General features: G+C 37.8%; 1 protein-coding gene across 4 annotated transcripts in view; it reads right to left on the minus strand.

Moving 5' to 3' along the window:
• LOC131070913 (replication factor C subunit 3) overlaps nt 1–23923 on the minus strand; it is a 155662-nt gene that overhangs the window by 96289 nt on the left and 35450 nt on the right. For all 4 annotated transcript variants that reach the window (XM_058006597.2, XM_058006594.2, XM_058006596.2 and 1 more), the window contains exons 2-3: nt 23423–23533; nt 23293–23325 (exon numbers count right to left, since the gene is read on the minus strand). In XM_058006597.2, coding sequence (XP_057862580.2) covers nt 23293–23325; nt 23423–23533 — 144 coding nt within the window. The remainder of the gene's footprint in view (nt 1–23292; nt 23326–23422; nt 23534–23923) is intronic.

The raw sequence follows: 23923 nt of genomic DNA on the forward strand, positions 1-23923 counted from the left end.
TCAGATTCGAAAAATTTTGCTTCCAAGTATAAAAAGCAAGGGTTTGAATTTTTTGCTTTTTTCCGAGATTAGGGTTTTGATCTTCATGCCATATTATCACTACCCATGTTCTTAGATTTCGAAAATAAGGTTTCCAAGTGCAAAAAGCAGAGTGGAAACACTAATTAGGGTTTTGTTCCAGATGAACCAGCATGGTATCAACATGGGATGAACACTGTTGATCAAGTATGACACATTTAAAATTTCGCCTAAGTTGGAGAAGTAAAAATGGCAGATGCTTAGACAAGCTCGTCAAGGCTCAAAGTCAAACAAATGGAATAGCAGATGATCAATCAAATTCGCCCAAGGATGTCAAGTATGGAAGATGTTTAGGCAGGATCAATGTCCGCCAGAGCATAAGAAAGTTGTCCAAGACTCATTCGGACTCACCTTATGATCAAGTAAAATTGTCCGACAAATGGTAAACTCCTACCAATGGTTAATTAACTCTTGGCAAGAGTTAGTTAAACTCCTACTTGAGATTAGACCATGTTGGAAGAAAAAAAATAAAAAATAAAATAATAAATAAACTGAGGCATCGAAGTGTAAAGTAAGTTGGAAAATAAATTTGGCACATGAAATAAATTAAAATTATTTTCAAGGATTATTTTTCAACACTTAAAATTATTTCAAAAAAAAATACAAGAATTTTGGAAATTAAAAAAAGGTTCGAGAAGATTCCTTGATAAAGATGAATTTGAGAGAGAAAATAAAACTTTCCATTTTGGAAAGATTAAAACAAAAAAGCAAAAAAAAATAATAAAATAATTTAAAAACATAAAACAAAAAAAAAAAAAAAAAAAAAATTCTAAATTTAAAAATCCTAGACTCTATATATTTTCAAGTTTCAACCATTCACTTTCACAATTCATTATTCAGGTTGAGAATTTGGAGAGCAATTGAGAAGAAATTTTCTCTCAAAATTTGTGAATTTTGGATTTTGAAGAATTTCCAGAAGTAGATTCTTCTAAGTGTTGAAGGACTATAAATTAAGCACTTTTTTCTAATTTTAAGACAGATTTTCAGAATCAGAGGTAAATTTCAGTCATAAAGAGGATTCAAAAACTCAATCTGACTAAATTTTCTCACCTTTCTGTCTTATTTTTCTCAATTTTCATCAATTTCTTGACCAAATCCTTCACTTTCAGTGCGCTTTTTCGCAAAAAATTTAACCTTTTGACAGGCTAAAAATGAAATTTTCAGAAAAGAGGATTAAAAATCAGAATTAAAATCTGAAAATAATATGGAATTTTCATGTATTTTTGCAGGTTAAGGCAGACAAAGGATTCGCCTTGTCTAGAAGCATGGAAGATGACACATGGCTGTCCAAGTTAAAATTAGCCCATGATAAGGAAACAAGGTTTGATCAGCTTGGAATCATGTCAACGCCTAAGCGCATTCAAGAATGGCACATAGACTTCCAAGACCGCCAAGGTCAAGAAGGATGGCAAAGGCAGCATGAAGTGGAAGCATGTCCAAGATACATCAAGGTCCGCCTTGTCTAAGATGGCTAAGACTCTTCAAAATCCGCCTTGGCATGAAGTCTTCCAAGTTGGCACGACAAAGAGACCAAGCCAGGTTCGCCAAGACACATGTGAAAAAGGAGCAAAACAAAGTTGGCATCATGTCTTCCAAATCCACCCTTGGCAGATTGGAAAGAAGTTGACAAAGTCCGCCCTACCAAGTGTGTGGCACAAGCAACGTGAAGTCCGCCTCGATGGATGTTCAAACATTATTCCAAGGGGAAAAGATGTCCAAGGCAATGCAAAGTCTGCCCTTGGAAAAGCGTCATCAAAGTCTGCCACAAGGAGAGGAATAAAGTCAAGCAAGCAAATCTGTCCAAGCATGTGCCAAGTCCACCTTGGCAAGGAAACCATCAAGTCACCAAGCATAAGAAGAATGTCCAAGGTATGAGAAAGTCCACCCTAACACAAGGAAGATCCAATGAAGCATGAAGTCCGCCTTGGACAAATGGCTAATGAATATCAAAGTCCGCCTTGGTCAATTGAAAGGTGGCAAGAACTCCTCAAAGTCCACCTAGGACTAGACATGGTTGGAATAAAGCAAATCACATCTTCAAGTTCGCCTGGACATGGAAGATTAAAACAAGTTGGAGATGGCAAAGACTATCCAAAGTCCGGCTAGGCTTGAAAAATATGTGCCAAACACATGTCAAGTCCGCCTTGGCAAAGCATACTCCAAGTTCACCCAAGAAGATGATAGAAAATTAAAACAAAGAGAAAGGTTGACAAGATAAGAAGTTCGCCCTCTCCCTAGCATGTCCAGGAAAGCTTCAAGTCCGACCATGGCATGTGGGAGATAGCCAAACATGATGACAAGTTCACCTAGAAAGCAAGAAATTTTAAAATGTGTAAGTCATTAAACCTTCAGAATTTTCCTAGGCATAAATGGAATATGTGAAGATACCTAAGCGAGACATGAGGATTCACCCAAGACCTAGACATGAAGACGATCAACTTGCCATGGCAAAAGAAAATTAGCTGGAGAAAAACAAATTTGACAAAGTAGCACATGAAATCAAGGAATAATTAATTGAACGGGTTGGAAAATAAAAGTTTGACACATGAAAAATGGCTGTGTGGAATTTTCCACAACCAAAAGAATCAAATTTTGACTAAGTGTTAGAGAGGAAACAGGAAGAAAGAAGAAAGAAAAAGGGGAAAATCAAGGAGAAAATGAATAAAATCTTTGTTCAGGGGCAGAGTTTGTTCTGCTCAGCACAAGCCAGATCCAAAATTGAAGGCAAATCCACAGGCAAAGTGTGTCCGAGCATAGAAATGGTCAAAATCTTGGCTAGGTGCATGAGGATCTACGTGAAGGTGTTACAAAATAAAATTGACTAGCCAAAATTTGTCTAAGTATGGGAAATACTTTGCAAAAAAAGTTCCAATTTCCTTCATCGTGGCGAAGGCACAAGGGAATTCTTCTCCAAAATTCAAGACACTTGAAAGAGTTTCCAGGCATCAAGAAAAGTCTTCGGACTTGGCAAAAATTCCAAACTTCTTGAAGGATTTCATCTCTTGAAGAATTAAAGACAAGCTCCCAATCAGAATCAGATGGTAGCAAGAAGACTATTCCAAGCAAATTTCCGTACTTAGGCAATTTTTCGGCACAAATTGGAAAATTCAAGGAGGACATTCAATTGTTCCAAGTCAGCATGTCCAGGTTCATTGAACACACTGCCTCTCAGCAGAAGAAGGGGGTGCAATCCTAAAAAATAGCATCTTGTGCCACTTGTCTCTCATCCGACGGATATTTGACATATTTTGGGAAACTTTGATTAGGGTTAGGTTGTTTTAATCTCGGTTGTTAATTGGAAATCAATCCTGGCCATTGAATTGTAATTTGGGAGCCTATAAATTGAGCTCAACCCCTAATTTGTAAATTATGGGAGCATGTTGCAAAACATGTTGAGATAAGCAATTGTTGCTTAGGATTGCCAAAATAATGAGTAATACATTGTTCGAATTGATGGTGATTATTTCACTTATTTTGGAGTCTGCGTGGTTCTTATCCCTCATCATAATTTAGATTTTATTTCATGTATGTTAGATGAATGAAGGATTTGATAGTTTAGATTGGTGAAACTTTTTGCTCATACTTTTGTTGGATGGACGATTTTCATTCAATGTGTAAAGTTAGCCTTAGCTTTTGATGTGGATGCTTAACATCTACTTTGAGTAATATTGTTCAATTGTTGGTATTATTCATAAGTGTGAAAATCTTGAGCACAACCTTAGAAGATTGCACATGGTTTGCGTAGTTGTCCTAAGTGTGGCAAAACAAAGTGTTGTTATTAGTTTCACCCAATCTTTGCCGTCTCTTGAATTCTTAGGAATAGATTAGAATTTCTAAACCTTATCTCCTTTTTAATTTTCTTGAAATCCATGATCCAAAACCCAAACAATAAATCTCCATTGTGAATTGAACAAGCCAAGCGTAAGTCCCCTTGTATTTCAGCATACACTACTGTTGATGTGTTTTTTATGCACATGCGAACACAGAATAAAATACCAAGGTATCTTATCCTCTCTTGAACAAAGTCATCCAAATGCTGAAGATTTGCCTAAGGATCAATCGAAATAACTCCAAGGTTCTGGTATGTAGGGTCTCTACGTGTGGATAAGCTTTGTTGGGGTGATGTGATTATGCTGGAATCACAAGGGGACTTACGTTTGAATGTCTAAATGCTTGATTTGCTGGAACTCAAGTCCTATCTACTCACCAAGGAGAATAAAGAAATAGTAAAAGGTGTAGGGTTTAGAGAGTATTCTAGGATCTAGAATGTAAGAATATAGATGAACAACTAGGTGGAGTCCTACTGGGTTGGGTCTCACCATCAGGTTGAACAATTTGACACTAGCTCAGTGCAATCTTCTAAGGGAATTTTGAAGATGTTCAAATCATCACCATCAAACGCTGATCACCATCCAAGTTAATACATGAACAATGAATGTATAACAATTTGAAATTAAGCTCTTTTAATGCTAGTTGACCACACAATGCACACTTACAGTCAATAAGAAGCTAGTGGTATGGACTAGGCGGATTCCACGCGAGTGCATTCAGTAACTTCCTTCATTCAATCTAATCATTTACCATCTAAAACGAAGATTCAACAAGAAACCATGCATATTGCAAAGAAACAACACACTTCACCATAACTTCAATGAAAATGAAGTTCATTTACAATTAAGGCAACAATTTCTTGCCTTCTCTTCCTACTCTACTCTAATCTCTATTCTATTCACTATTCTAGTTACTAACTTTTTAACTAACTATTCCCTCACTATTAGCTAACTATTAACCTTTACAAATGAAGAGCCAGAGCTTTATATAGAGAGCTCTTTACATTTCAATGGCTCTGATTGATTTACAATCAATGGCTAGGATTTCAAGATGAAAACCCTAATTAGGGTTTGTTACAACAAACTCCTCTAGCCAATGATAAAATTACATTCAATGCATGAGAACCAATAGGAAACAAGGGTAGGTACATCGGAGTTTGTGCCTTTGTGCATAAGCGTGGTTCACTGAATCTGGACATGCTGATGTGGACCTTTCTCACTGGAGGAGTAGCGACTGGGATGCCACCTTGTTTGGTACTTGCTCTGTGATGACCTTGGTCAATCCTCCATCGTCCTTGATGTACTTGATGAACGATGTACCCTTCCTTGACTCTCTTCTATTTGATGAGGGCTCTTCATGGTCAAGTCACTCCTCCTCTGGTAGCTCACCTCGCCTTGAAGTGCTTATAAGATCCTTCTTCTCTGCCATCTTGTGATTTCTCCATGCGATAGAATGAGGTCCTTGAGGATGGTTAGCTCCATTGCTTGCAATTGTTAAACACTTGAAGTCTTCAACACTTTGAGTCTTCTTTTATGCACCTAAGGGGCCCCTTGAGGATGATGAAGGTTCCTAATGACGTCCTCCTTGTCTTTGTCTGTTCTTCCTTCTTGCCCAACCTTCTTGATCTACAAAGACAACAAAAGATGATTAAGAATACATGATATGTATTCATTCTAACATGGCATTTCTTACCTTAAATCATCAACAAGAAGGCATTAGGATTAATTTCACTCTGGACCCTCTCCAAGGACAAGACCTATAATGAGATTTTCGCTCTGGACCCTCTCCAAGGACAGGACCTATAATGAGATTTCCGCTCTGGACCCTCTCCAAGGACAGGCCCTATAATGAAATTCACTCTGGACCCTCTCTAAGGACAGGCCCTATAATGAAATTTGCTCTGGACCCTCTAAGAGGTACAAGAGCGAATTTAGCAATTTCACTTAATTCCCTAATCATAACTCATTCTTCGAGGCATTAGACTTCATAATTGCACTCCTTCTAGGTATAGACAAGTCATTTGCTCCCAAAAATTGCTTAGGAACGGGGTCATTCAAGTGCTAAGGCAAGGTACAAGGTCCATTGAAGAAGTTCGCTCTGGACCCTTTGGAAGGGTTGGGAGCGAATTTCTTCCTTTAGGTTGAATTCTTCCTTCTTCTTACTTCAGTTTGCATTGATCTTCACCTTTCAATCCCTTTATGATGAAGACATCATTTATTTGACCCCCAGGAAGGCCTAGAAGAGATCTCGCTTGGGTACCTTTGGAAGGTACATATCCTCAAGAGAAATTCGCTCTAGACCCTTTGGAAGGGTCAAGAGCGAAATTTGGCATTTTGCTCAATTTTCCTTCATAGAACTTTATTTCTCATTCTTTTCTCATCAAAAACAAGTCTTTTGCCCTCAAAAATGCTTAGGAATAGGTTAGTTCAAAGGTTTGAGCAAGGTACAAGACCTCTACGAAAATTTCGCTCTGGACCCTTTGGAAGGGTCAAGAGCGAAATTTGCTCCTTTAGACTCGAATCCTCCACTTTCTCATCATTTTCTTTACTTCAATTGTTTCCAAGGCATGATAATGTCCTAGTTGAGGTCCCAAGGCATGAAATTAGTCCATATTTGAAGCAAAAGGGAGGGTCTTAGGAAAATTCGCTCTGGACCCTTTGAGAGGGTCAGGAGCGAAATTTGTCATTTAGTCTCAATTTCATCATTTCCTTTGCTCCAATCCACTTCTCAAGGCAAGTATACATCAATTTTATCTCAACCATGCCATAGGAACAAAGATCTTGGTCTCAAACAAGGAGTAAATAGGTGTTTTAGGAGAATTCGCTCTGGACCCTTTAGAAGGGTCAGGAGCGAAATCCTTCCTTTGATGCCATTCATCTTCCATTCGTCATTAATTTGCCTTGAACTTAACTTTTTCAATCCTCCTCTTATCATGATTATGCAACTAACCTCCATCCTAGCTTGAAACAAGGTGAAATAGGGAGTCCTTCTAAGGATTTCGCTCTGGACCCTTTGGAAGGGTCAGGAGCTTAGATGAAATTCACTCTGGACCATTTGGAAGGGTCAAGAGCAAAACTAGAGTTTTAGGCTTAATTCACACCCCTTTTCACTTGGCTTTACCTTAGACTTGACTTTTGAATCCTTTTCTTGCCATGCATGACCACCATTCACTGTCTCTAGTGAGGAAATAGGTCCTTTGGAGGATTTCGCTCTGGACCCTTTGGAAGGGTCAGGAGCTTAGATGAAATTCCCTCTAGACCCTTTGGAAGGGTCAGGAGCGGAATTTGAAGGATTAGTCTTGGACATCAATCAAACATTCAAACTTCACCTTCACTCACATTGCCCTGGCCCTAGAACATGCTAACAAATCATCTTAAGGGTGCGGCTAGTTCAAAATGTTGGATCAAAAGCACATCCTGACAATTTCACTTAGGTACTTGTTGATGTGTATTTTGTACACAGCCAAACACAAAATAAAATACCTAAAGGTACCTTATCCTCTCTTGAATAAAGTCTCTGAATGCTGAAGATGTCGCGAAAAGGATCAATCGGGATGACTTCAAGGTTCTTTTCTGTAGGATCTCTACGTGTGGATAAGCTCTCTGTGGTATGATGTGATTTGCTGGAATCACAAGGGGACTTACACTTGACAACCTAAACGTCTGATTTGCTTTGAATATTGCTGGAACACAGGATTTTACTGGCTTAGATTTGAAAAAAGGGAAAAAAGACGAGGGCAAGGAAATGATCTAATCCTAACACTAAGAATGTAGGAGCAATGAATGATCTTTGATGAAATTCTAACTAGGTCTTGTTTTGACATCCCAGGACCATCTCCACAAGGTTAGTGCGATCTTCGAAGGAAAGCTTTATGATGTTCAGATCATCACTACAGGCATAGACACCATTAGGCTGATGCATATCAATGAAGAAGTGACAATTGAAGTTAAGCTTAAGTTGAATGATTCCAGTTGACTACACAAGGCAAGTCTGCAATCAACAAACTGCTAGTAGTATGGATATACGAATTTCACCATCAATCAAACAAATTTCTTCCACTCATCTAATAACATGAAATCAAATATGAGAAGTATAGAGACCATGCAAATTGTTGAATCGACCCATAAATTTCACCATTTTTTCAATGAAGTTTTACAAGTCTTTTACAACAACATTTTGGCAACAATCTTTGCCTTCTCTCTCTACTCTACTCTAATTGTTATACTATTAACTGACTAATTCACTATTCTAACTATTCACTCCCTACTTTCTATTCTATTCCTTTTTCTATCCGCCTTTACAAATGAAGAGTCGGGGCTTATATAGTGCCCTTAATACAATTCAATGGCTAAGATCAATTTGAGATCAATGGCCAAGATTCTACAATGAAAACCCTAATTAGGGTTTGTTACAACAAACTCAATTCTGACCAATGAAATAATTGTATTAATTGGACACATGTCTTCTCTAGAATATTCGACCAATGGATAGCTGGGGTAGGTACACCGAAGTTTGTGCCATCTCCCATGAGTTAGGTACATTGAATCTGGACACGCTGAGGTGGACCAAACCGACTGGAGAAGTGATGACTGAGATGCCACCTCGTCTGACACTTGTAACTTGGTAGATATTCAACTTGATGTTGCTGAGAAGCTAGCTTTAATTAACTCTTCTGAAACTGTCTGCTTCTTCAACGAACCCTTGCTCTAACTTATTTTGTCTTTGATGTGCAGGATGATGATGCACTTCGCCTTGGAATGTTGGATTGGAAGAGGTCGCCCTTATCCCTGATCGATCTTCTTGGAGGAGACCATCCTTGATCTGGCTTGATTTTCTTTGATGAGAGTCTGCCAAGTAATAGATCTTCCGACTCTGGGCCACCATTTGATGCCTACACAAAAATTCCAAAATTAGTCTTTAAGCATTATATCTTAAAATGTAGAAATTAAGACTCTCCAAAGGGAAAATTCAAGATATTGATTAGGAAATTTCATGATAAATCTAGAATTCTTCATTTCCTAATTAATTAATCAACAAAATCAAACTCTCAAGTCTTAGACTTCTTTTCAAAAATTGCTATGAAATTAAAACAAGCCTTGACGAAGAATATCAAAATGATTTCCATACCTTCTCTTGAGTACTTAACTCTAAGACCTTCGAAAATGATGAAAGAAGACTGGATTTTGCTAGACAAGGTTTAGATTGTAGTCTTCCCTTGGATGAATTACGCCTCCATTAGCCTTCAAAATGAATTTCACCCTCCTTAGTCTGCACACTTAGCAAAATTTCGCCTTCAATCTTCTGGATTTCGCTCCTCAAATTGCTCCTCAATTTCGCACTTTAGAAGGGATGAATGAATGATTTGAACTTGAAACAATGCCCCCCTATTATATAGAGTGCTCACCTTCTTTCCTCCAAGGCCGACTTGGCAAAAGGGATAAAAAAAAAAATAAAAACTCTTTAAAAAAGGTCGCCGACTTGCCTATAAAGGCAAAATAATGCCTTTGAGCGCTCATTTGTATTTTTTTAATTTTAAAAATTAATTTTAGTGCCTCTAAGGTAAAATTTTTAGTTATTTCAAGGCTTAAAATTAATTTATTAAATGCAAAATGCTTTTAAATTAATGCGAATTTAAATTTAATTTTCCAAATGTCTCAAATTTAGCAATTTTGGTGATTTAGTGCAAACTGGAGAATATCAATTTTTGATTAAGGCCACAATGAGGATTGACAACAATTTCGCCCTGGACCCTCAGCAAGGGTCAGGAGCGATTTTCCAAATTAGGCCTTGAATATCCAATTTTTTGCAAATCCAAAATATCACCAAGCCACTCCAAATGGCATCTTTTACTGGAGTTTGGGCTTGATTTCACTTGAATTTTGAAAGAATAAGTGCATTTAGGATTTTTTCGCCCTGAACCCTCAGCAAGGGTCAGGAGCGATTTTTCAAATTTGTGCTTACTCCTTCATCAACTTTTCTTGAATCCACCCTTCAAGGCTAGGCAAAGGTCTTCTTCTTTCACTCCATCCAAGCTTGGTTCGTTCCTGCAAGGTAGAATAAGAGGTTTTCAAATTTTCGACCTGGACCCTCAGCAAGGGTCAGGAGCGATATTTCTTCCCTGGCTCAAAATCATCAAATTTTGGAAGCAAATCCTTATTCATCATGTTTTTGAAGGCCATTTCTACCTTGGTATAACCTTGCCTTAGCACAAACTTGAAAGGAAATTGTTGGTTTTATGATTTTCGCCCTGGACCCTCAGCAAGGGTCAGGAGCGAATTTCAGGTTTTAGGCCAATTTTCAAATCCTTTCATCTTCAAATCACTTCCATGGCATAAAACATCACGTCCTTCTCCCATCCAAGTCATAAAAACCAAAATCCAATCTTGAAATGCAAGGAAAATAGGAGGATTTGAACATTTCGCCCTAGACCTCCTGAGAGGGTCAGGAGCGAACTTTGCCATTTAGACTCAAAATGTTTCATTTTCCTCCTTGAAACCTCTTTGACATTCCAATTCAACCAAGACTAAGCAAAAAAACATCTCCCACAAGATTTTCGCCCTGGACCCTCAGCAAGGGTCAAGAGCGAATTTTAATTTTTCAACAAAATCCTTTACTTTTTCAAAATGACACTTTCTCAGGTGAGTAAAGGGAGATGTCCTTGTTTCATCTATGTCCAAAGCTTGACTTTTTTCATTGCAAGATGAGAGCTATTGGGAATTTCGCTTTGGACCCTCTGGAAGGGTCAGGAGCGAATTTACCTTAGTTGCCCAAAATTCACCATTTTTCATGCTTTCAAACCCTCAATTGCATCAAGTGACATCCAATCTTCCTTCTGGGAGACCCTGCACAAAACAAGTTAGCCAAAATTAGTGAAAAATAGGCTCATACAAAATTTTTGCCCTGGACCCTCAGCAAGGGTCAGGAGCGAAATCTTCATTCCAGGCTAAACTATTCAATTTCTTAGTTTCAAACCACTTCACAGGGCGAGGTAAGATCATTTTCAAGGCCAGGAACAAGGTTTCAAGCTCAAACAAGGTGGCAAATGAAGTTTATAATGAATTTCACTCTGGACCCTCAGCAAGGGTCAGGAGCGAAATTCCTAATCTTGGCCAAAATCCATCATTTTTTCAAGGTTTTCAAACATTTCCAACTTTCCCTTCAAAATGCCTTGCAAGTCAAAATTTGGTCAAATAAGGCAAGAAATGAGTCCTAGATTTAAGTATAAGTGACATTTCCCTCTATCTTTCTTCTTTCTTATACTTTAAGTTATATTCCATATATACTTTCAGGATGTTTGAGAGTGGTTTCAGACCTCGAGGAGCTATATTGCAAAATCTAGTTTTTGGAGGATTTTCAATTTTCCAGACTTAGTCAAATTTCAGGATCAGGACATTCCAGACTTAGCCAAATTTCAGGATCAGGACTTTCAGACTTCATTTCAAGATCAGGACATTCCAGACTTCATCACTCACCAACTTGACCTAACTCAAGCAGAACTTGCCATCCAGGTGATCCCCTTGGCGACACTCAAAAGTTAAAGGCTAACAGACAAAACCCTAAAAGACCTAAAAACAAACCCTAAAAAGCAAAAAGCAGGGGTCCCCATTTGCAATGGGGCAATGTGTGAAATGGTCACAACAGTACCTTTGGAAGGACAGGACCAAAAGAGGAATTTCGCTCTAGACCCTTTGGAAGGGTCAAGAGCGAAATTTTGCTTTTTGGCTCAAATTCCTCATCCAATATTGTTGCAACTTATTCCAATGGCATGGATCGATCATTCTTCATTCAGTCAAGGCCTTTGGAAGGGTCAAGAGCAAAATTCTTCTTTAAGCTCAAATTCCAAATTTTCTCATGATCAAAGTGCATTTGGCTAGGTTTCAATTCATTCTCAAGGCATAGATAGGTCATCCTCTCCTCAATCATGACTAGAAAGCAAGGTTTGTGGTCTAAACTGGGAGCAAGAGAAGGGTCTAAGGAAATTCGCTCTGGAACCTTTGAGAGGGTCAGAAGCGAATTTTGCGATAATGCTCAAATTCTTGACCTTTTCTCCAAATTTCCAAGTCTAAGTTTGTCCAAGGTGTCTCCAAGGGTGAATTCAAGCTAATTTCCTCCCAATCCATGCCTTAAAGTGAATTTTTTGTCCAAAATAGGAGGGCAAAAAGAGCTAAGGAAGATTTCGCTCCTGTACCCTTGAGAGGGTCAGGAGCGAAATTGAGGTTCTCACTCAAATTCCTCATTGTCCATGATCAAAAATTTGCTCAACTTAATGTCCAAGGCATCCTTGACTTGACTCAATGGCATAGGTCTCAAAAGGAAAGACTCCTAGCATTATACAATGAATTCCTCAAGCTCAATCAAAACTCGACCCTAGAAACAAGACTCAGGCCTAACCAAGGGGAGGGTTTCAACAGACACCCTGACCTGGACCACCTACTGGCCCACTTCAATTCAAGCATACCCTGCTATCCTAATGATCTCTCTGGCAACTCCCTAATGCAAAGATTAACAGTCAAGAACCCAAAAGACTAAGCCAGGAAGACTAACCCTAGAAAGCAAAAAGCAGGGGTCCCCATTTGCAATTGGGACAATGTGTGAATACGTCACAACAACTACCCAAGAAGCTATCCCACTAAAGTCGCTTGTTCACACATATAAACGTTGGAGTCACCTGGTGGTCTTCTCGCAATCTTGGCACAAGTAGTGATTTTGTTCAGGAGAGGATAGAGTATCCTTGTGGTATTTTATTCTAATGTTCGATATATGATAAAACGCACACCAACAGGTTCTAACGACAAGTTAAGTTTACTTAGGTCCTAGGAATATTTCTACAAGTCTTAGTTGTCATGTGATCTTATCTTATCTAGACATTTACTTTTTATGTCCTAGGCTATTTAATAATTGTCTAATGTCATGGGATTAAGATACATGTCATGATCTTGTCAAATCTTATCTCTCAACCTTGCCCATATAAGCAAGGGATCATATGTACATTTTGCAAGTCCAACATCAATCTAGTCCATTGTACCTGATTTTTCTCTTTTTGCTCTCTTGTGGAAGACATCTTTAAATTTTCCATGTGATCCTAGAGGATTGATTCCATTGGTGACACTAACATGGTATCAAAGCTTCAGATCTGCAAGCCCCTTCTCAAATCTAGGAGGTATTCAAGCTTGAAATTTTGGTTAAGTGTACTTTATTTTTTAATTATTATTATTGAGTCAATTGGACCTCGTCATTGAATTCAAAGAGTCAAAGAAAGCCATTTTTTCCTTATGTTTAGTCCAAATCTGACATACAAGACTAGATCTATGAGGGTTTCAAGTTTCAACTTGAGTGGTGCTTGCCAAATCCAAAAGGTAGCTGATATTTCGAAGCAATTTGAGCCAAAACAGACCCTACCATCTGTTGACGTGTATTTTGTACACTATCAAACATAGAATAAAATACCCAAGGGTACCTTATCCTCTCTTGAATAAAGCCTCTGATTGCTGAAGATATCGCGGAAAAGGATCAATCAGGATGACTTCAAGGTTCTTGTATGTAGGGTCTCTACGTGTGGATAAGCTCTCTGTGGTATGATGTGATTTGCTGGAATCACAAGGGGACTCACATTTGATGATTGAACGTCTGATCTGCTTTGAATATTGCTGGAACACAGGCTCTTCCTAGCTTAGATTTGAAAAAAAAGGAAAAAGGACGAGGGCGAGGAAAGGATCTAATCCTAACACTAAGAATGTAAGAGCAATGAATGATCTTTGATGAAATTTTAACTAAGTCTTGTTTTGACATCCTAGGACCATCTCCACAAGGTTAGTGTGATCTTCGAAGGAAAGCTTTATGATGTTCAAATCATCACTGCAGGCATAGACACCATCAGGTTGATGCATATCAATGAAGAAGCGACAATTGAAGTTAAGCTTAAGCTGAATGATTCCAGTTGACTACACAAGGCAAGTCTGCAATCAACAAACTGCTAGTAGTATGGATATACGAATTCCACCATCAATCAAGCACATTTCTTCCACTCATCTAATAACATGAAATCAAATATGAGAAGTATAAAGACCAAGCAAATTGTCGAATCGACCCATAAATTTCACCATTTCTTCAATGAAGTTACAAGTCTTTTACAACAACATCTTGGCAACAATCTTTGCCTTCTCTCTCTACTCTACTCTAATTGCTATTCTATCAACTAGCTAATCACCTTCTAACTACTCTCTATCTATCTTCTAACTGCTTCCAACTATTTTCTATTACCTTTACAAATGAAATGCCAAGGCTTATATAGTGCCCTCAATACAATTCGATGGCTTAGATCAATTCGAGATCAATGGCCAAGATTTTACAATGAAAACCCTAATTAGGGTTTGTTACAACCATTACATAACATTTAATGCTTGACCAATGATATAATTGTATTGCTTGGACACATGTCCTCTCTGGAAAAATCAACCAATGGATAGCTGGGGTAGGTACATCGAAGTTTGTGCCACCTTCCATGAGTTAGGTACATTGAATCTGGACATGCTGAGGTGGACCAATCCGACTGGAGAAGTGATGACTAAGATGCCACCTCGTCTGACACTTGTGACTTGGTAGATATTCAACTTGATGTTGTTGAGAAGCTAGCTTTAATTAATTCATCTGGAACTATCTGCTTCTTCAATGAACCCTTTGCTCCGACTTCTTTTGTCTCTGATGTGCAGGATGTTGATGTACCTCGTCCTAGAATGCTGGATTGGAGAAGTCGCCCTTGTTGATGTTTGATCGAAGAAGGTCGTCCTTGTCGATGCTAGGCTGGAGGAGGTCGCCCTTGTCCTTGCTTGATCGTCCTTGATGAGAACATGCCGACTTGTAGATCCTCCGGGCTTTGGAGTCGCCATCTTGATACCTACTCACAATTAATAATATGTCTTTAAGTGTAGAAATTAGGATTCAAAAGGAAGATTTAAGATTTTAATTAGGAAACTTCATGATAAATCTTGAGTTATCATTTCCTAATTAACCATGCAATACTTAGAATTTTCTAAAAAAATCAAACCTTGAATAAGGGTGTCAAGATGATTTTGCCATACCTCCTCTTGAGAATTAACTCTAAGAAATGATGTAAAAATAGATGAATTTTGCTAGGCAAAGTGTAGATCAAAGCTCTCCCTTGGATAAAATGCACCTCTTTTAGCTTGGAAAAGAACCCCACCTTCCTCTTCAAAAATCTAGAAATTCGTCTTAAATACCTTCAAAACATCTGGAATTTATCCTCCAATCTAGCAAGAAATTTGCCTCTCCAATAGCCTTCAAAATGAATTTTGCCCTCCTTAGTCGCCACACTTTCGCACTTTAGAAGGGATGAATGAATGATTTGCATTTGTCCACAACACTCCTCTCTTATAGAGCGCTCACCTTCTTCAACCATGAGGCCAACCTAGCAAATAAGCCTTAAAATAAAATATAAAAAACACTAAGAAGAAGGCCGACTTGATAAATAAAGACAAAATAATGCATTGTGCGCTCCATCTTTTAATTTTAATTTAATAAAAATTAATTTTAAATGCCTTCACAATAAAAGTTTGATTTTTTAAGGCCTAAAATCAATTTATTAAATGCCAATTTAATTTAATTTTTTCAAATATTTCGAAGTTGGCAATTTGGCATCTAATGCGATTTGGAGGATATTAACGTTGGGATATGGCAAAAATAAAGAATGCTAATGACTTCGCTCTGGTCCCTTGGAGAGGGACAGGAGCACTTTTTCATTTTTAGGCTAGGATTCTCAATTTTTTGAAGTCAAACCTTCGTTCACCATGCTTTAGAAGTTCTTTCCTATCTCACACAACTTTGCCTTAGCATAATCTCGGAGGGAATTTATTGTTTTGATAAAAAGTGGGACGGTCCTTGAGTGAGGGACAGGAGCACTTTTGAGTCCATTGCATGAATTCTTGATCATATTAATCTTCAATTTACCCTCAAGGCGTAGAATATCACATTTCACACCATCTTGAGCCTTGGGAATAAAAATATCATTTCAAAATGCAAGGTAAATGGTCATATTTGGAAAAAGTGGCACGGTCCTTCAGTGAGGGACGGGAGCACTTTTGCCAGTTGTCGTCAAAATTTGCAACTCTCGCATCTCAATTCAACTTCAAGGCATTTTAAACACCTTTTCAAACGTGCGCCTTGGTCTCAATTTGTCCAAAATTGGTGAGAAAGGGAAGATAACATATTAAGTGGCATGGTCCTTCAGTGAGGGACGGGAGCACTTTTGCAATTACAAGCTTATTTGTCCTTTGCTAGCCTTCGAAATTATCTTCAATGGATGAATCTTGCCTTCTCTCATTCATTTCAATCACGCAACTTGCCTTGCCTTTGCAAGAAATTTGTATTTTTAGAAAAGTGGGATGGTCCTTCAATGAGGGACGGGAGCACTTTGTCTTGGTCCCTTGGTGAGGGACGGGAGCACTTTTTGTCATTTTGGCATACTTTTTGCTCTTTAAACCTCTCAATTGCGTCCAAGGCATAAAACATCATTCGTCTTTCCCATCCAAGTCAAGTTTTATCATAAAATATCGAACAATGAAGAGAAACTTGAAAAAGTGGCACGGTCCTTCAGTGAGGGATGGGAGCACTTTTTGTCATTTGGGTTGATTTACTCCTTTGTAGACTACTTAAATTATATTCAATGGACAAAACATGCTTCCCTTAACCTCTTCAAATCATAAAATCACCTTAACCTTGCAAAGATAGTGCAAATTTGAAAAAAGTGGCATGGTCCTTCAGTGAGGGACGGGAGCACTTTTTACCTTCTAAGCCAAATTGTCTCACTTTTCACCTCGAAATTTCTTTGCTAGGGAAGATTTCATCTTACTTCATGCTATGAATAGAAGTTAATGTCCAATAAAGGTTTAAAATTATGCATATAAAGAAAAGTGCTCTGGTCCTTCAGTGAGGGACGGGAGCACTTTTTACCTTCTAGGCAAAAACTTCATCATTTCTTTGTTTTCAATCAAGTCTGGATGCTTTATCATGTTCATTTTGTCCTTCACCATGTCTTTGATGTCTCAATTTAACCAAACAAGGCCAGGAATGTCTCAAATAAGTCTTTTCGCCTTTGTCCTTCAATGAGGGACGAGAGCACTTTGCCTTGGTCCCTTGGAGAGGGACGGGAGCACTTTTTCCTTCAACCTTCAAAATTCACCATTTTTGTGCCTCAAAAATCTTCAAAAGTATCAAGTCATGTCCAATTATCATTCCGGAAGACCCTGCACAAAACAAAATAGAAAAGTCAATGACAAATATGCATAAAATAACATTTGTGCTCTGGTCCCTTGGAGAGGGACGGGAGCACTTTTGTCCTTTCTGGCTAAAATATTCAAAATTTAGGTCTCCAATCATTTCACAAGGCGGAGTTAGGTCATCTTCAAGGCCAGGAATCAGTTAGCAAGCCCTCGCAAAACAAGAAATTGCACTTGGAATGAAATTCGCCCTTGGCCTCCAATGAAGGACAAGAGCACTTTCTCTGTTTCAGGCATCATCTTGCCTCCAAAAATTTGATCAAAATTTACCTAGGCAAGAATATACAATTTCATCTTCAAAATGCTAACACTTAGACAAAATTTGAATTTTCCCAAAAGAACCCTGACTAGACCTAACCTGAGACATATCTGACTTTCCTGACAGACTAACCTTACTTCAATAATCAATCTTTGGGAGGATGCATAATGACTTTCAAAATTTGACTGGACTCGGCTTGAAAAAAAAAAAAAAAAAAAAACCCCTAAGGCTTAGCCCTAGCCCAGACAACTCACTCACTCAAAACCCTACTCAAAACCCTAAAAGCAGAGAGAAGAACAGGCAAAACAAAAGCAAAAAGAGGGGGTCCCCATTTTAAATGGGGCGATGTGTGAAAACGTCACAACACCATCACATCCAAAAGGCCCAAAAACCCCAAGATTAACTATCAAATCATCGAAATCAAATGCTGTCGTCCTAGGCCCTCCAAGAAAAATTTTTGTTCGTCACCATAGTTTCACCTATACACCTATATGAAATCTGTAAGATACAGTCCATACAGGCCATACCATTTCTAGGCATCAATTGGCAAAAAACCAAGAATATTTGTGGCATTAGTATATTCTTTGTAGAATATTCTTTTGCTTCAATCAACATCTAGGTAATTCCTACAACAATAGATTGCTATAACAGTTTGAAATCGAATTTTTTTTAATATTAAAAATTCCTTTGTATTTTAATTGTCATTTGTTTTGAACACTTGACCAACAAGGGGCTAAACTTTAGCGGGTGGCACGCAGGAGCCACCAGCGATCCACTGCCTAAGCAGCACTATTACTGCCAACAGAAATGATTTTTTAAAACCCTAGCACCAAGTCATGATCATATGGACAGCTCCACTTGCCAGATATGTCCCCCTAGTGCCCTAAAATCAAAGTTCCCAGACTCGGACTCGGCTCGGACTCGGCAAGGCCAACTCGACTCGTGACTCGGCTATGACTCAGCAACGACTCGGCAATGACTCGGCAAAATAAAAAACCCTTGAAATTAAGAGATTTTTAACGATTTAAAACTTGTTTCATGCACCCATTATTGAATAAAGCCCAATTATAATGTGTGCTAGCTTGTTATGCCATGAAAGGCATGCTGGTAGAGTATCTACTTGTTTGGGGCTTCTGTTTAGTATTTTCTTTGGCCAAATTGAAATTCTGGGAGCACCAACATGAGACATCATGAACATCTTCACTTGGAAACTGTAAGGAGTGCTTGTGTATGGTAGCATTAAATAGTGTGCTTGTTGAACTTAGGTTTTACCTTGGGACTATAGTTGACCTTGGTCTTTCTTGGACATCATAGTTTTTAGGCTATATATATGTTGGATGGAAGGGGGAATTGTGAGGCCAGAAGGGTTTGAAAATATGCTCCGAAGAGACATGTCCCTTGCCAAAAATAACCTTGTGCCCCATGGGGGGATTTTTTGGGATGTGGGGACAAGTAGGAAATGTCCCCAACTCACCCCCTTTTTTTCAAAATTTTAAGAAACATCCCTGTTGTGAGGTACTCACACATCGCCCCATTGCAAATGAAGACCCCCACTTTTTGTTTTCTAGGGTTAGCTCTTTTACTTTTGTTGTTGGTCGTTTTAGTGTCTTAGCCTTTGCATTGAAGGGATTGAGTTTCTCAAAGGTCATCAAGTCAGGTGGATCTCCTCAAGGTGGAGTGAAGGAGGTTAGGTCAATTGAGTGATTAGGGGTTATTTAGATCATTCCTAGGGTTTTTGTGTACTATCTGGTCACGCTTCAAGTTGCTAAATCAAATCTGGGTTGAATGCATAGTGTCCTCCTAGGTCTCGTCCCTTACATCAAGGTCAAAGTGAATTCGCCTTAAAAGTCAGGAATGTCATCCTGATCCTGAAATGGCCTGAAATTTGACTGTCTGGAAATTTGAAGGATCCTCCAAAAACTAGATTTTGCATTATAACTCATGGAGGTCTGAAACCACTCTCAAACATCCTGACAATATATATGGAATATAACTTAAAGTATAAGAACTTATACTTAAATGTTATATTCCATATATGAATCCCGACGGAGAGACTAACTTGTCAAACAACTTCATGTTTTTTTTGTGTTTTGCAAGTCAAAACATTGACCTGTCATGGCCGAGTCGTGGAGCTTGGACTCGGCGAGTTTTGCCATAACTCGCCTGACTCGCGAGTCAGGCGAGTTATGGTCAAAACTCGCCGAGTCCGAGTCCCAAGTCAGCAAAACTCGATGAGCTTGGCTCGACTCGCCAACTCAGCAAACTCGCCTGACTCGCGGCGAGTCTGGGAACTCTGTGGCTAAAATAGCCATTTTTTTCAAATTTTCACAACTTTCAATCTAGGAGACCAGTTATGAAAACGAGACATTGTCAAAAAGCTAGATCAACATACTTCACAATGGCAAAGGTTATTTTTCCAAAATTTGTTGTTTGGTGCCTATTAAAACCAAATCTTGTTTTTTAGCCTTCGATCTCATAACATCTTGCTCCAATCTCCGTATTTCACAATTCTTGCGACATTAAAAAGGTATTTAGGAGCTCTTCAAATCTACACATGCACTTTTTCCAAATTCAAACCCAGGTACATTTTAATTACTTTTTGCGATATTTGTATTTTGGAGAATTTCTTAGACATGCTAGCACTTGGGAAGATGTTTCTTTGATCAAATCATTTTACTTACAACATAAATCATTGTTGAGGGTTTTCGTCTTTACAATTTTTAGAGAACTTATCATTTGAGGAGTGAATCATGTATAAAAGTTGTCAGTGCACATATTGTGGAAGAAATCAACATGGGAACGAATTACGTCCTCATATCTAACATAATGGCATTCAACTCTTGCTTGTGTATGCATCTCATTCATCACCTTATGCTACACCCAAATCTCAAGTTGCTTTTCACCTGTGGAGGCAGTTGTTAATCCTTCACCTTCAATGATTCCTTGTGCAAAGTCATTCATTGAGGCTTCCATCATTCAAATTCAACGGGTCCATTCATCTTTTGTTGCTTCATCAAATTCCAAAGATTGAAAGCTTCCAAAGATTCTTTGCAACAAATAAATTATAGCCTTTCAGATTCAATATTGTGGGATGACTAGTTGTCAGGAATTTCAGACTTGTTTGTGGAGTCTCACATTTCAAATTTGGAGGACACACTTGAGGGGTTAACTCTCCTCTTTGATGACAACCCCATCATAGTTGTTCTCACATTGTCATCTTTTTCTTTAGATCTTGCTCAACATCAATTAGCACTTGTGATCCCCGTTCGACACTTTCATCATCGATTGAGCATGTGCCTAATTTGGTTGTGGCATCATCATCTACCCTGGTATGGCAACAAATAAGTGGATTTCAAAGATACAATATTCATACATTTGGATTCTACTTCTTACTAATTCCTATCCAAAATGGGAAGCATTCCTTCATTTGTACTTGGTTTTGTTTCTTCCCATAGGGAAAAATGTTGTTTGTAGGCACTTCAAGCATTTACCATTTCTACAGGACAATACATTGTAAGGAGGCCACACAGTCTCTCTATTGCCTTCCTATGGAGGGGAAATCGATTGTATACTTGTGATGGATATCATTCTTAGAGAGACTTGACTTCTCCATCCATCACATGTTCATGTTTGTTCATATCTTTTCTCTCTTTTAGAAAGGAATTTTCTCCAACTAGGTTTTCTCCTTTTCTCTATTTGTGAGAGATTGCATTATAAATGGGTACCTAACATGGCCTAGAAGCCAAGACCCATAATTATAATCATCATTCATACATCTTTGCATATGTATCACTCTCCCTAAGTAGCACTTAAGGAAGGGCGTTGGTGTGAATAGGGTATTTTACCTAACTAATTCACTAGTGGGTCCTATTCACATGTTATATTTACTTAGTTCCTAGGAATCTTTTTAGAAGTCTAAGTTGTCATGCGATCTTCTCTTATCTTGTCATTTACTTCTTATGTCCTAGGTCATTTAATAATTGTAATGTTAGTTGTCTCATGTCATGGGACTAAGACACATGTCATAATCTTATCTAATCCTATCCCTCAATCTTACCTATATAAGTAAGGCATCATATGTACATTTTGTATGTCCAAAATCAATCTAATCCATTGCACATAATCAAGCATTATTTTGCATTTGTTGCTCTCTTGTGGAAGGCATCTTTTGGTTTTGCAAGTAATCCCGGAGGATTGAGTCCATTGGTGACTAAAAATACAGATGTAACTAGCCCAAAAACAGAACACCATACCAGCATACAATACCCACGTGCCCATACCAGTCCCTGATTCCTATTCAGAAACTTATGATTTTCATTTGTAATTTTCCCAACGTTTTTTAATAAAATATTAAACATTATCCCAAAAAAATAGAAGCATCAGAATTACAACATGCACACACTGAAGGAAATCCCTAAAACGTCAATCTCAATAAACATAAGTGAACTCTATGCTACATATGTGCATCCATAGCCCCAATAGGATAATAGGCATGGCTGAAAGGTAGGTATTAGCAACAAGGTAGCAAAAAATTGCCAATGAATACATACTAACTTTTTTACAAGTCATAAGATTTAAATTTGAATATAAGCTTGTCAAGCACCATCGTCAGCAACTCGTTCCTGTTGGCTGAACCCAGAGGTTTTGAATGGAAAATAATCAATATAGAAAGCTTTGTATTTGAAACACTATGAGCTTCAGGATATAGAAAAAAAATAGAGTAAGTGCAAATTTCAACAGCATTCCCATTGATATAGAGTACAATGCCTTTTTGCATATATAACATTCAACACAAGATACGATTTTCTGTGGTAGCCTCTATAGTAGATGAAAAACAATTCATTCAATGGAACAACCCTTACCTTCAGCTAAACAATAAAAATACCAGTTGTCAATACTGTTGTATTTATACTTTCAATATTGACAAAAACCATGGCTTAACATTTCAAACGTGCAATTTTACAAAAATAATAATAAAAAAAAAACAATGCATCTATTTATAATTCAATTCCTAATACCCCTTTCAAGAGTTCCCAACCTTGGAAGGCACCATATGCAATTGCCATTTAATTGCTGCACATTTCAATTTCATTTCTTCTTGTGCATATTTTCCATGTTATGTCAAAGCAAGTTACCTGTTTCATGCACACTATCTGAAAAATCAATAGAACAAAGAATGCTTGACAAACGGTTGATGGTTCAAATTAAATTTAATTGTGTCACTTCAAGAGAAGAAGAAAATTCAAGCACTTATGAAGCCCAAACAAAAGAGTAAGTTCCATGAACTCATTAAAATTGGAGACATACTTGATAAAAATAAGATTTGTTCTTCCTAAGTTACAGAAGTCAAACATGCTTAATACCCTTTGAAGTGAGTCCTGTGAAGGATAAAGCTTAATGATCGTTCTTGTGGAACATCATCTAGAAATGGAAAACACGTGCTCTTCCCTTCTTTCTTATCTCAAATAAACGTGTAGCCCTCTGTGGTGTGCAAGTACATAAAGCAATTCCTTAGAATCAACTAGCATAGTTTCTTGTTATGCTAGAAATGTTTTTATTCAAGTATTCCAATTGGAAGCTTAAACAAGTATTTATATGGCAACCTAAATCAGTTAAAGATTTATATAATCACATTAGCAAAAAGTGGCAATTAATAACTAAAGTTGTGACTTAAAATTCCCTGGAAGAATCACCTTGTAAGAAACGTATAACAGCGAAGCTAACTGTTCCATAAAATGAGATTTCGCTGCAATCTCCTTGGACTAACGACACATGCATTGATTCTATTTCTCTTGCATGTGAAAAATCAAATTTTAAAAATAAAGAAATTACCTCAATCTTCCATGGCCGATTTTCTACCTTCACCTGCACAGCATTAAAGAATAGACATTAGACCTCATGATTTTACATGTCCATAAGTTGCAATAGCTTAAGTAACAAAATGAAGCAAATAAAATACAACCTTCTCAGCCCCTGGACCAAATATTTGCTTTAGAAGGGCTATGATTAAAGTTTTCTTCCCAGCTCCTGGTGGCCCATAAAATAGTAGATGAGGACAGTCATGCTCACTTACCTAACAAAATAAACGTAGCACTTCAATCCAAAAATAATCCTGTAACACACACACACACACATATATATATATGCAATCAAGTATCCTAAAACATATCACATCATGCTTTTGCCTGTTATAGGATTAAATAATCAATAAGAAAAGAGGGTAGCAAACAGAAATTCCAAAACCATAAACACATTAGTATAACCACAATTTCCACTAACAGTGACAATAAAAGAAATTTAAAAGTTCATTTTACACAGAAACGTGAAATTATTTTCAATTAAGACTATCGGTCAACTTGGAGAGTAAATGATTAAGCAAACACGTGAATCAAAAAGAATGTCCTATAAGTGTTTAATTAGATTCTTTTAAACAACGTCCATAATACTCAATCAAGTAAAGATG

This window comes from Cryptomeria japonica, chromosome 1 (genome assembly GCF_030272615.1).
Source record: "Cryptomeria japonica chromosome 1, Sugi_1.0, whole genome shotgun sequence".
NCBI lineage: Eukaryota > Viridiplantae > Streptophyta > Pinopsida > Cupressales > Cupressaceae > Cryptomeria > Cryptomeria japonica.